This window comes from Hippopotamus amphibius, chromosome 16, assembly GCF_030028045.1.
Source record: "Hippopotamus amphibius kiboko isolate mHipAmp2 chromosome 16, mHipAmp2.hap2, whole genome shotgun sequence".
Lineage (NCBI taxonomy): Eukaryota > Metazoa > Chordata > Mammalia > Artiodactyla > Hippopotamidae > Hippopotamus > Hippopotamus amphibius.
The window spans coordinates 12,870,520-12,885,404 of NC_080201.1; the positions used below are offsets into that span (position 1 = coordinate 12,870,520).

At 39.1% G+C, this 14,885-nt stretch overlaps 1 protein-coding gene across 3 annotated transcripts in view; it reads left to right on the forward strand.

Moving 5' to 3' along the window:
- The first annotated feature begins 528 nt into the window (after window positions 1–528).
- The window catches only part of GLG1 (golgi glycoprotein 1), a 150,487-nt gene continuing 136,130 nt past the window's right edge, over window positions 529–14,885 (forward strand). For all 3 annotated transcript variants that reach the window (XM_057712804.1, XM_057712806.1, XM_057712805.1), the window contains exon 1: window positions 529–963. In XM_057712804.1, coding sequence (XP_057568787.1) covers window positions 529–963 — 435 coding nt within the window. The remainder of the gene's footprint in view (window positions 964–14,885) is intronic.

A 14,885-nucleotide genomic window follows, 5' to 3' on the forward strand; every position in this document is an offset into this window, starting at 1 on the left:
GGCTCTTTTCATATCCTGGAACCAGTGCACCTAACCCTGATTCAATGCTGCCTTCTTCTCTGGGTAAGAAAGGCTTTTGAGGCAGGTGAAAGGAAGCAAGGAAAAATGCAAGAAGAGGTTCTCAGATGCCGGAATACACCTGATCGTGTAAAGTTCACCTCTACACATAAAGTTTTTTTTTCAAGTCATTGAACGGGTGACATACTCTACCGGCCATCTTGGTTGTGGCAATCCCAATCCATTTTTATTTTTGTGACGACGACCAAGGGAATTGGGTAAAGTCGCCCTACCCAGAGATCTTAAGGAACACAAGGAACGCCCCCGGCAAAGAGCACAGCTTTCCCGCGCGCCAAGGTCCGGGGCGTGGGCGATTCCGAGCGCAGCAACCCCCGGACTCTGCTCCCAGCTAGCTGGTCGGCGCCTGCCTGGTAGTGGCTCGGATGGACCCCGCCGGGCCCCGCCCCCCGCCCCGCCCCTCATTTAAATACGCGGCGCCGGCGGGTGCGTCGAGCTCGCCGCGGACTCAAGATGGCGGCGTGTGGACGTGTACGGAGGATGTTCCGCTTGTCGGCGGCGCTGCAGCTACTGCTGCTCGCGGCGGCCGGGGCCGAGAAACTGCAGGGCCAGGGAGGCCACGGCCAGGGCCAGGGCCTGGGGGCCAACCTTCCGCCCCTCGGAGGGCAGCCTGGAGGCGGCGTGCTGGGGGGTCAGCTCCAGCTGCCTCAGTCATCTCAGTTCCAGCAGCAGCAGCAGCAGCAGCAGCAACCGCCTCAGCAGCCGCAGCCGCCTTTCCCGGCCGGTGGGTCTCCGGCCCGGCGGGGCGGAGCAGGGCCTGGCGGGGCTGGCGGGGGTTGGAAGCTGGCGGAGGAAGAGTCCTGCAGGGAGGACGTGTCCCGTGTGTGTCCCAAGCACACCTGGAGCAACAACCTGGCGGTGCTGGAGTGCCTGCAGGACGTGAGGGAGGTGAGGAGGCAGCACGGGGCCGGGAGGTCCGGGCCTGGTGCGGGCCCGAGGGTGTCGCCGGCCTTGGAAGCCGCTGCCGCCGGTCTGCTGCTTCTCTCGCTTCCTCTCAGCTGCGCTCGCTCCTTCTCTCTCTGCCCCTCGCTCCCCGGCGCATTCCAAGAAGGGGACCCAACCCCCCACCTTTCATTCCCTCTGGGTGCGGGGGTCTGGGGCGCAGACCCGGCTCCCGGCTGAAATCGGCCAAGGCCCAGAGCGTGTTTAGCTTTGCTCCGGTCTTTTGTGTGATGCTCTAAGCGCTGTGGCTCCTCGGTGAAGACCTGTTTAGGATTTTGCCATCCGTTTCGACTTGGATAATTTGTAGCAACCCTTTTAAACATGAAAAATGGTTGGCGTGTTTAAGCTGTTAAAGAATGCCCTGCTGTTTAGTGGCGGTAGATAGTGCTTGTTTAGGTAACTCGGATTCTATTCTTATGTGTATTGTAGACAGCAGCCGAATTTACTGTCTTTACCCTATTCTTTTGTAATTCAGAAAATTCCTATTATTTACCAGCTGTTGAAACTAATATATGCCTTTTTTTTTCTTCACTTCTTTTGGTCAATTTGTAATGAATCTCAAGTGTAAGCTATTACTCCAAGTGATTTAGAGTCTCAAAGCTTGGAAAGTTGGGGCAGCATTTGAAACTGGGGTCTTTGCCTTTCTGACGTCTGTATATGATTTTAACAGTACCTCTTAATGCAATCTAGGTTTGATGTTGTTTAATGTGATTCAGTTAAGTAACAGAGAATTTCTTCTCTAAATTTAATACTGCAGACGTAGGTGCATTTTGACAGTTACTAAAGTTTGGGAGCAAATCTGGTAGGGATACTTTTTTTTTTTTTTTTTAAAAGCTTTAGGTATATAGAATTAGACCCAGAGATTGACAAGTAGAACGAAGCCCCTGCTTGATACAGTTTTATTTGGGAAATTATTATCAGAATTGTCTAAGGTGTTCATGGTCATAGGAAGACCACTGGTTTGTAGAAAAATGCTAGTCTTGGCAGTTTTTTCTCCCTCATCCCACTGTGATACTTGCTCTGGTATTCCATGCAGGGCAGTTCACAAGAGGAAAAGATATACATGCTCAAGAGACAGAGAGAAAGGAAATTTCTAGAGCCACCAGAAAATGTGGGGCCTTAGATGATTTATCCGCAGTTTGAAAACAAGAAAGATAACCCCTTGTTATTTTTTATTCTTCAGCTACTCTAGTTGATAACAGCTGTGGTTCTTAACTCTGTCAGGCTTCTTGAAATTTTCTGTTTGGCCTTTGAGGATATATAATAGGTGCTGTTCTCTCAAACTAGGATCCTAATATTGAAGACCAAACATTTGGTTAGTAGTTTGTGGCAGAAACAGGATGTTATTAGGGAAAGTGGCAAAAAGTGGCCCATTCAAGGAGTACATCTCTGTTTATGTGCATTAGGAACATTTGGAAACACTCACAGGAGCAGTCTTCCTTTGTAATGCATGTAAAAGTGTGTGTGTAGCAGCATATTTAATCCATAAATAACTTAGGTTTGACCATTTTGGGAGTCTAATTTGGTAGGTACTATCTTGCATCAGTTAGTGTAAAGAACCTGGCCTGAAAATGTAGTTCCTGCTCCAGCTTTGACTGTAAGATTCTCAGCAAGGGTATTGTTTTGGTAACTACATTTTTCTTCCTTTATGGGGATGTTATTTAAACTCTTTAAAGGTAGTTACTGGGTCCTATATTTCCTTTGTAACTTTTCAGAGTACCTAATTCAGTGCTGAGACTCAGTAAATAGCGTTGACTGATTGAAGGTGAGTAAAATAATGGAGTCCGTTTTAGGCTCCAGAGGAAGAAAAGGTGTCATGTAAATTGGAAGAGGGGGTTTTTGGGGGGCAGGGGTTTCCAATATTCCAATTTAATTAATTTTCCTCCAGTTTTATATACATAAAAATTGGAAAAATAGTATCATGAACAACCGTATATTCTTTAGGAGGTGGAGCTATTTTTAAACTACTTTTTTCTTCTTTTAAAGACAGCAAAAAGAAATTTTATTCCATGTAGAGAATTAGTTAAATCTGTGTGTTTGAAAGAGCATAACAATTAAAAAAGTAAACTAGCTAGGCACATTTGAAGTGAAAGTATGGAATATGTTTTGCATGTGCTTTTTGGTAAGAAGGACTGTTTGATAGGGAAGTAGACATTTATGCTTCCTTATCCCTTTGGATACATATTTGAGCAAGATTGCTCTCTGTGTTCCTGCTATTAGAATTATAAAAAGGCAAAGCATATGAGTATTTAAGTGGCAGTATAGAAAACCACGTTTTTATTTTAAAGTAACATGAGTATATAGTGTTAGCTTAAGTCTTAAGTTCAGATCTTTTAAGGTTCTCTTTAGTGTTCAAAGTTATGTACTAATTCACTTACAGAATCTATTTGAAGGTATTAAATAATTTCAGTGGATACTTTCGGTTTATCTAATGCATCATATGCCAACAAATTAAAATTTTAGTGTAAACTAGTAAAACTGCATAAAGAGTAAGATTAGCTCACAGCTTTTTCTCAGTCATTTTGGCCAGTATTTTGAGGATCTGTGTTGTGGGGGATTCTTTTTTTTTTTCTTTTTATCCTCAGATGAGTCATACTTTTTAAAAGGTCAAGTATACCCAATGGGCCCACTATTACATAGTGGGTATATTAGCAGCAGTGAAGGGATAGTAGTCCTGGTTGTGTGTGTGTGTGTGTGTGTGTGTGTGTGTGTGTGTGTGTAGTTGGTAGTAATTCTAGTTATAAGAATATATAACTAGAAAGTATAAGGGTAAAAGGAAAAATATACCCTTGGCTGTTCTGCCAGGTGGAGGAGAAGTAATACCAAAGGAAGAAAAGGTACTGCTGTCTAGTTTAGTATTTGATAAAGAGATAAGACATGCTTTATGTTGAGAGTAATTTTAAAATACTTTATATATTTTTGGCTGAAATGACCAATAGTATCTTGTGTTTCGAAGTTTCAGGTGGAGATGTTGGTTCTTTAGAAGCTTCTTACTGATGTGCATAGTTTTTCTTAGTTTTTGTTTGTTTAAAAAAAAGAAACAAAAAAACTTTCTAATATGGAAAATGTCAAGCATAAACACAAGTAGAGAGAATAGTACATGACTCCTAATGTACGCATCACTCAGCTTCAACTGTCCCCACTTTTTTTTAAATCACGGGTTGGGAGAATGCCATATTTTAAAGCACGTCCTAAACACTGTCATTTCACTTATAAATACTTCAATGTGAGTCTCCTGATAAGGACATAAAGAAAAAATAAAACCAGAACTTAATTGTTATTTTTTAGTATTTAAAAGCATTGTGAATGTTTCTTCTAAATTTCTTGGTATCATCTCTTGATATATCAATTTCAGGTTATAAATTTGTGACCGCTTTGCGAATGCTTTGTAAATATTTATTTAAGATGGACTATTTTACATATTGAACAGGAATTAATATTTCAACATTATGAACTGTAAACTTTGTTTCAAACTCATAGGTGAACATTTTCTTATTCTATTCTTAGCCTCTTAACTGTATCCTAAGATAGTATACCACAATATCTATATTATATCATTTATTCTGTGAGGTGAATAGTGTTATCCTGTTATCTTAGTTGAGAAGCAGGCTCAGAGAGATGAAGTAATTTGTCCAATGTTTTATCCTAAGTGGTAGGGCTAGTATTCAGCAAGTTCTCTTTGACTTCAAAGATTGTATTCTTTCTAATCTGCTACGGGTGGTTGCAGCGAGGGAAACTAGTATGTGGCTGTTGAGAATGACAGGGGTTCATAAATGGACACAAGATGAGAAGAGCCTCCTGGAATGAGAATCCTCTTTTCTTCACTAGCAAGAACAGTTGGGTAGCAGCAGCATCTTTGCATTGGAGTATCGTAGATTTCTCAAGTGGACAGACCGGCATTATTATACAAAGCTAATTTAATTACTAGCCTAAGTCCATTACATGTAGAGGTTTTGCTTCATGAAAAGATTTTCAGATCCCATCTCACCTTAAGCAGAATTTGTACCAGTAAAATGGGAAAATATAGATATATTCTCCTACTATTTGTATCAATGGAACACCACAAAGAGTAAACTAGGACTAGAGCTGGCACTGCCATTAACTAATTGTACGACTGTGGGCAAGTCATTTTACCACTCTGAGTCTCGGTTTCCTCATGTGTTAAATGAGAGGTTTGGGAAATAGTACAATTTACAATTTCTAAGATTCCTGTTATTTAACCTATATGAGTTGTTCCCTGTGTATATTCTCTGTGTGTATGTATTTTATAGTTTCTAGGATTTGTATGTGTACCATCTCCTGGTTCCTTATTCATTCGTGAGTGGAAATCGTGAAATCAATAATGCAAACAGCAATTAATCCAAACATTGCTTGGCTTTAGGTTCTATCATGATTGTTTTGTTTGAGCCAATACGGAATTTCCTCCTATGCTGGCTCTCAGTGGTTGAAAGCAGTCTAACCACATAATCAAGGCATTATTGATCTCCTGTTATGCACTTATCATTGTGGAAGAACACTAGTGCTTTAAGACATCACCATTGCTTGCAGTTGATAAATGGGATTGTGATCAAGAAACACTTATGTAAGAGAGTGTTCATCCCTTGGTGTCACACAGACAGTGAATTCTTTAGGGCAATGAAACGAGCACAAAATTAGGATTTAGACTTGGATGGAACCCAGCTCTACTACTCTTGGCTTAAAAATCATATCACTTTTTTTTACCCTTAAGTAGGGACAGTTTACTTTAGCCCTGTTGTAAGTGAAGATATACATGAGTTCTTGAGTTTGATGTGCTAGTTGTATTTTTCTTTTTTATATTAAACAAAATATGTGGCCATTAAAGTAGGCAGTACTAACACACACCACCTGAAATCATCTTGCGTATCACCTGTGGTACATGCTTTGGAAAATACTAAGACTGGATTATTGCTTAAGATCCTTCCAGCTCTGGTACTTTGTGATTCTGTCATCTATAGGAATACAGAACATTGCAAGGGAATCATAAGCACAGGTGAAAAGGGAATATGCTTTGAGAAATTAAGAGGGCTATACTGACTATACTGAAGTAGAGAGTTTGAGAATTTTTTCAGAGTCCAGATTTTAAAGGGTCTTGTGTGCACCACTGGCTGTCCTCCAAGTAAAGCCCAGAAATGGGGTGTGTTTTTATTCCAACCTGAGATAAAAATATTCCTACAGATAATTGAGTTACCTGTAAAATAGCACTGTCACTTATGGAAAGAACTTTTTAAGAAGTCTTTTGATAAGACTGCTTTACAGTATATAGTTGCTTAATAATTTATTATTCTTTGGAAGAAAATAAAATACTCAAACAGTCCAAAAGATGAGATGCTACATTTCTCTTTGTACATTTTCCTAATGTGTTGTTCAAAACAAATTTCATCAGCAACAATCCCAAAAAACTTCTGCTTCTATGAAAAATGTATGTAGTATTTTAAAAAGAAGCAGTTAAAATGACTTGTAGGATGTCATGCAAATTAATTTTCCTTCTTTCAGCAAACATTTATTGTACATGCTGGGTGCAAGACACTGTGCTTAGTGTTAAAGGTTACAAATATATGTGAATACTTAGCGTTTATCGAAGGCTTTTTGTGTGCTCTGTCCTAAGGGACCAGATGTTCTATAAATGTTCTATATCTCATTTAATCCTATGAGAGATATGTCATTAGTATTATTTTAATTATTACTATTTTTTAAATGAGAGAACTGCCTCAGGGCCAGTAAGTAGTGGAATTAAGATTTGAAAGCAAGTCTGTCCAGCTGTAAAATGGCTCAGTCCCCCTCCCCCTGTGCCTGTGGTAGTCCAGTATGGTAGTCACCAGCTATATGTAGCTACTGAGCAGTTGAAATATGAGTAGGCGTAGTCTTAAGTTGAGATGTCCCGTAAGTATAAAATACACATTTGACTTTGAAGACTTAGAACACACAGGAAAGTACACTATCTCAAGTTTTTGTTTTGGGGGGGTGATGGGGTGCGCTGTGCAGCTTGCAGGATCCTAGTTCCCCCACCAGGGGTCAAACCCGGGCCCTTGGCAGTGAAAGCACGGAGTCCCAACCACTGGACTGCCAGGGAATTCCCATCTCAATTTTTATATTGATTACATGTTTAAATGATAATATTTTGGATATATTGGGTAAAAAACTTTTTTTCTAAGAGAGGCTATTTTTTTTTAATTTTGTTTTATTTTGTTTTACATATTTATTTATTTGGTTGTGCCGGTCTTAGTTGTGGCATGTGAACTGTTAGTTGCCGCGTCCATGTGGGATCTAGTTTGCTGACCAGGGATTGAACCTGGGCCCCCTGTGTTGGGAGTACAGAGTCTTAACCACTGTGCCACCAGGGAAGTCCCTAAAAACATTAAAGCCAGTTTTACTTTTTATTTTTTAGTGCGACTACTAGAAGACAAAAAATAGTATATATGGCTTCCATTATATTTCTATTGGACAGCACTGATCTGGAAGAAGGAAAAGATATCTTTATTAACACTATAATACAAGTTATAAAAGTGATAAGTAACATAAGAGAAGGATAAATTAAATGGTATGTGCATATGGTAGAGGAAATGGTTGGGAGAATCAGAAAAAAGCTCTTCCATGATGCTTTTCATTCTTAAATTGGCTGTTCATGTCATGAAATTATTTTAGCCCTCATAAAGTGCCTGGTTAGTGGATGGATGTCATCTTCCTCATGCCAGATTTATGAGTTGTAAGGGGTACAATAGCTCCTTCAGATTGAGAGAAGCTATACTGATAAAACTGAAAGTCAGTAAGTGACTCATCTTTATTTGGTTGAGTTAGATATATTTAAAACTTAAGAAGGAATCTCAAGTGATGGCCCTCAGAATTGTGCCAGTACTAACCCTTGTATCTGCATTAAAATAGAGTGTGGAGGAACAAGAAGTGTGGACTGGAATCTAAAAACAATGAATTAAGAGAACCAGGCATTTATTTTCATTCAGCTTTAATAATTTTACTGAAATTAGAACATTAGATTGACTGCATGGTGTTTACAGTACCTGTAAATTCTCCTGTTGAATGCTTGCATAACATTATAACTCTATATAGGGGGAGTCATAGTGAAAATGGGTACTCGGTTGAATTCCTGGATCTGTATCCTTGTAAAATAGAACAAACTCTTAAAACATTTCTGTGTTCCTTTAAAAAAAATAAAAAATAAATGTGATGTGTACTTAAAATCATAAGCAAGATAAACAGTGAAGTGAAATATGTGAGAGAAATTAACCAGGAGAATGTGCATATGTTATAAATCAATTCAAATGCAGAGTTACAGGAAAAAAAATCACATTTAAAGAAAATGCTCTGATGTCTAGGAAGGTTTCCTTTGTAATTTAAGTGAAGGTAAAAAGACACTGTATGTCACTTAACAGAATTCCCAAAGTTCCTGTGCTGGCCGAATCAGCTCTGTAATGTGATGAACAACATGAAATGAACAAAAGCTTCAAGGAGGGAGAAGGGGATTAATGGAGAGTTTTAATCAAGCACAAAGTCTGCCATTTGTTAATGTATGCCATCTACTGCACATACCTATTGCACATGAAATAAGCAGAAGAGACAAGGTCATGTGGAGCTCATAGAAGCAGTGTGGTGAGTGGTGAAAGAGTGGGCTCTGGAACTACATCCTGGATTCAAATCCTAGCTCACTTGTCACTTCCTGTAACCTTGGACAGATTTCTCTCTTCTGCCTTCACTTTTCTTATCTGTAAAATTTAGGTATGAAATCTACTCCCACAGGGTTATGATGAGGATGAAAAAAATTTAAATATGTACAGCATCCATCAAATTACACTCGCCCAGCAGTGGCCTTTCTCTGCCCTTTGTTGTTACAGATGACATCCTTCAAGGTATGGCTTTATGTTCACACTCTTAAGAGAAACGTGAAGTGAATTGTAATGTGCCACACCTTTTTATATAATCCTTCCAAGGCTTCTTTAAGAAAACTGTAGTTGAACTTACTTGAAGAGTAGTAAGGTCAAAAAGTGTTATAGAGTCTTTACCAGATATTTAAAATGTGTACACTTTGAGGTTGTGGAGTGCAAAGGAGTGAATTCTCTGGGTAAAGGAATTCAGTTCTACCTGATGTTCTTTCATTCTCTTGGCCTAGATGATGCCTAAATTTGGAATATACTGCCTATCAGACAAAGGAAATCTCTGTTCTTTGACATAAGAGGAAAAAAAAATTAGTTCTGTTTCTGAAGACTGTTGCTTAAAACATCCTCCCTCTGTGGAATGGAATGACTAAGTAGCTGTGTTATCAGCTGAGAAACAGGAGGCATTGATTGTTATCTTTTTGCCCCTTGTAAAACCAGATAAATATATAAAAATCACTTAAATTTTCCTCAAAGTTGGCAACTTTTCAGAGGGAAAGTAATGTATAAGGACTTTTATATTGCTAAGGTGGGAACATTCTCTGGCCTGTGAAATAGTCTATATTAAAATATAAGTACATAAATTAATCATACATTAGGGATAGCACAAAATATTTTCAGTATGTAAGCCTTCTTTCTGAGGTAATTAGGTAGTAGAGGTAGTTTTCAGTAGTTTTGAAATAGTTAAAATTCCACAATTTCAAGACTTCCCTGGGGTCCAGTGGTTAAGACTCCTTGCTCCCAATGTAGGGGACACAGTTTCCATCCCTGGTTGTGGAACTAAGATCCCACGTGCCCTCATGGTGAGGAGGTGGAACGGGAATTCCACAATCTGTTGTTAAAACTCTGATTTGCTAGATTAGGACTTGACTGACAAAAGCTTTTAGTGTGTAGGGTTGCTGGTTTTCTTTTCTTTTTTTTTTTTTAAATCATTATAAGAAGTTTCAAGAATTTATATGATTGTATATTGATTTTCAACTTGAAAGTATCATCTGCAACAAGAGAAATTAGAGCAGTGAAAGCAGGAGTCAGAAGAGATTGGTATGGTTCCCTTCCTCTTTTGGAAACAGATTCAGTTCTTTAGCCCTTGGTCTCAGGCTGCTTCTCCATTCTCCAGCTCTGCTTCCCACTAGCTCCCTACGTGAAACGTGAAATCTTACTGTTCGCTCCCTGGCTCCCCCAAGTTGTTTAATGGTATTGGCTTCCAGAGAATGCCAAGTTACAGCTGTTGGGTTTACAGGGTTTTTATGTAAATATTGTTTGTGGGCAAATATTTTATATTCAGTGATTTGAGAAGTTTCTGCCCCAAACTATTGCTCATTACCTTTCCATTTGCACAGCCCACTCCCCCTCCCCTCTGCCAGCTCTCCTTTAAGCATTGTTTTCTGGCTTGTTTTTACTAGCAGATTGAACCATAAGAATTACTAATATTTGATCATGTTTGATTTATAAAAAGCAGTTCCATATGGTTCAATCTGTTGTTCATCTTGCTCAGATTTTGAGTAAATTAGTCCACTTCTGTAGCAATATCGTTTCCTTTTGTATCATTTTAAACTCTAGAGATAGAGAAATTTAGTCATTTTCATGTGGGCCTTTCACCTTGGGAGTCTTCCTGTAATTTTTTGCCCAGCTTCTCATTTGGTTTTTCTGCCCCAGGACCAAAAGAAAGGAACCAGTGTAGATTGTTTTATACTTTTACTCATTCATTTCTGAAATATTTACTGAGCACTCACTGTAGGGGTTAATTAATAAGCAAAATGATTATTTGGCATTAAAAAAGGTGACGAGAATTTTGTTTCTTAAAAAATAATGTATTCTGAAAAACTTCCTTCTTACCTTTTTTACAATAGAGGAAATGTGGAACCAGGTATAAATGTCAGAGAACTCACGAAATATATTGCTTTTTAAAAATTGAGTATCGACCTAACAACCTTCTCCCTAAATATTTAATTACTCTGAGTTAAGTTGCTGTCTAACATTTAGTTTATGGAACCCTTTTAATCTCATTTGCAGTTCTTGATAATGGTATGCAGTAGATAGGATAGATAGCCATATTTTATAGACAGAAAAACCACGAAATCAGATGGATTGTAATTTGTCCAAGTCATGTAAGTATTAAGAAACAGAGGTTAGACTCCAACACAAGTCTTTTAGAATTTAAAGCCTCTGTTTTTCCGTGTTACCACGTTGCTTTTCTGATAATTTTCACATTACATAAATGATATATTTTCATATTTTTAAAAGTATTTTTATAGCCCATTTTTATTTAAATCTGCCAATAAATATTTGGACACATACTGTGTACCCCTGTTTCTTCAAACAGTTTTTCTGTTTCTCCCCTCCTGGGTGCTAATCTTAAATTGCTTGCTATTGTCTCACAATCATGAAATTCCTTTCTTTGCCCTCTACTCCCACCAACAGTGGGGTTGGGGTTTTTTTCCCCCTCTTTTTCATTTTGGATTATTACCATTGCTGTATTTTTAGGTTCATAGATCTTTTCTTCTGTGGTTTTTAGTCTGCTACTAATGCCATCTGCCCAGTGTTTTTTTTTATTTTTTTTTAATGAATTTATTTATTTATTTGCTGTGTTGGGTCTTCGTTGCTGCACACGGGCTTTCTCTAGTTGCGGCGAGTGGGGGCTACTCCTCTTTGTGGTGCACAGGCTCCTCATTGCCGTGGCTTCTCTCGTTGTGGAGCATGGGCTCTAGGCACTTGGGCTTCAGCAGTTGCAGCACATGGGCTCAATGGTTGTGGCTCATGTGCTCTAGAGCGCAGGCTCAGTAGTTGTGGCACACAGGCTTAGTTGCTCCGCGGCATGTGGGATCTTCCTGGAGCAGGGCTCGAACCTGTGTCCCCTGCATTGGCAGGTGGATTCTTAACCACAGCGCCACCTAGGAAGTCCCTGTCCAGTGTATTTTTTATTTTAGATACCGTTTTTCATCTGTAGAAGTTAGATTTGGATCTTACATGTATATTCCATTTCTTTCTTTGTTATGTTCATATTTTCCTTTACAACCTTGAATGCATTTGTAATTTAAGGTCCTCATCTGCTAATTCCATCATCTGTCACTTCTTGGTCTTTTTCTACTGATTAATTTTTCTTCTGGTGGTCACATTCCTACTTCTTTGCTTGTGTGATTTTTCTTTATTGGGTGTTGGTCATTGTGCATGTTACATCTTTGCTGAATTTTGTTGAATTCCTTTAAAGAGTATTGAATTTTGTCTGGTACACAGGTTACACGTAGATCAGTTTGATCCTTATTAGGCTTTTAAACTCTGTTAGGGCAAATCCAGAGCAGCCTTTAGTCCAAGCCTAATTTAATTCTACTGCTGAGATATGACTCTTCTGGAACTCTATCCAATGTCCCAAGTTATGTGTGGTCTCTCCTTTCTGGTTAGTGGGAATGAACTACTCCCTGCCTTATGTGAGCTTCAAGAATTATTTGGCCTATTTGCTTTTCAGTGTTTCCTTTCCCACTACACACACGTAGGATGGGACTTGACTCAGAGAGATCCCTGTGAAGATCTCCTGGGCTCTTTGTACAGCTCTTCTTTCCGTTACTCTCTCTGTCCTGCAAATTCTGGCCACCTTGGATCCCCTGAACTTTGTGATTTCTCTCCTCTGCTCAGCAAGTACACTAGAATCTGTTGGGTTCCCCTTCCCTGTGCTGCAGCCTAGAAACCACCTCCAGGCAGTAAGATGTGGTAATCCTCAGGCTTGCATTGTTTGTTTTCCTTCTTTCAGGGATAATAGGCTCATGCTGCCTGTTGTCCAATGACTGAAAATTATTTCATGTATTTTGTCTAATTGTTAATTACTACAGGGGCAATTCCTGTGGTAATTAATCCTTCATGAGCAGAAGTAGAAATCACCATCCCTTGAATTTTAACTTCTGACATATGTGGAAATGAATAGAATTTGTTAGAAAAGGAGATTGAGAATTATTTATTAAAATTGCAAATGTATGTATCTATCTTTTGACTTCACCTTCCTACTTCTGAAAATTTATACATAACAGTATAATCAGTGTGTAGGAGGTATTGGAGTTGTTTTGTTTTTGTTGTTTTTTTCTTTCTTTTTTTGGTAATAGCAAACAATTGGAAGCAACCTAACACCCTTCAATAAGGGAGTGATTAAATAAATTATTGTGCATCAGTACAATGAACTGTTGTATTACTGTGGAAAAGAAGCTCTTTATGTCATGCATGGAAAGATCTCCAAGATCTGTTACTAAGTTAAGAAAGTAAAGTTAGTCGCTAATGTACACAAGTTTCATTATTTGCCAATGGTGTAATAACCACTGCTGACCAACCGAAAAAAAAAAAAAAAAAGTAAAGTTAGCACTTTGTGTAGTATACTACCTTTTTTGTAATCAGAGAGGAAAAATAAGAATAAAAATATTTATTAATATTTGCTTGTATTTACATTAGAATGCTCCAGAAGGATGCACAAGATATTAGGGCTAATGGAGGATAAAAATGGGTGGGAAACTTTCCACTATATTCTTTGCATTTTTTATTTTTTTTCTTTTTGGCCTTGCAGCACGGTTTGCAGGATCTTAGTTCCCCAACCAGGGATTGAACACAGGCCCACGGCAGTGGAAGCACCAAGTCCTAACAACTGGACTGCCAGGGAATTCCCTATGTTTTTGATTTTTTAAAAAAAAATTTTGAGCTATATGTATGTGTTACCTATTTAACTTTTTTTAAATTAAGATAAAGATCTTTTTTTCCATTGCTCATGTTGACAAAACTACCTTTGTATGAGAGTTCCACAGATATTTTTTCATTTTGTGCCAGGGTCAGCTTGTTTGTAACTGGGTTGAGCCAAGGCTTTTACCAACTTAGAAGATAAAAGATTTGCTTAATGTATTATTTAGGGAAAAACTAACTACCACACCAAATCCAAAAATACCAGTGGCTTAACACAAGAGAGGTTGTGGAATACTGTCAGCCATCTGGTGATCCAGAGACCCTGGTTCCTCCCGACTTGTGGTTCCATTTCCTCGGGCTTCAGAGTCTTCTGCTTTTAGGCAGACAAGAGAATTAGAAACCATGCCTGCTGCTGCTTTTTTTTTTTTTTTTTTAAAGTCCTTGTTACGCTTCCTTCCATGTAGTTCACATGCCATAAAATTCTCCCTTTCAACCACGTTCTTTTTTTTTTAATTAGTTAATTTATTTTTTATTTTCAGTTGCATTAGGTCTTTGTTGCAGTGCGTGGGTTTGTCATTGCGGTGGCTTCTCATTGCAGGGCATGGGCTCTAGATTTGTGGGCTTCAGTAGTTGAGGCGCATGGGCCCAGTATTTGTGGCACATGGGCTTAGTAGCCCCTCGGCCCAGAGATCGAACCCATGTCCCCTGCATTGCCAGATGGATTCTTAACCACTGCACCACTAGGGAAGTTCCTAACCACATGTTCTTAAAAGCCCTGGACTTGAGGTGATCAACTCTTTTGTTCACATTCCACTGGTGAGAACTCTTCACATGTAGCACCTAGATACAGAGGGGACTGGGTAATGCACTACCAATGACAGCTCCCCACTGTGAAAAGGGGAGCACAAAATGCTAGCAGACAGCTAGCAAATTCTATCACGTTTGTCTGGGCAAATCGGGACAAGTTCATGTGCTTGCCTTTGGTTTGTCATATCAAGCAGTTATGTTCCTTCCCATTTTCTCTAGGAAAGTGAAAGTTGTTGATAAACAATCAGATTTCTCTTTTCTCTGCTCTAAATGTGTGGAAATACTTCCTTGTGATCAATTTTCAGTGTTATAATCTCTTTGATTTAAAGTATGGAAGCAGTTTCAGCCTTGTGTAGTGATCTCAGTTCCAATTTTATACTTGCTAAGGGTCAAGACCTTGTGTCCTGTCCCTAGTGTTAAGCCCCAAGCCCTAAGTCTCCCTTCTTCCTTCCTCCACTTCTGGTGCCATGGTTTTTAATCTTCCCTCCCTCCTTTTCCTGGCAC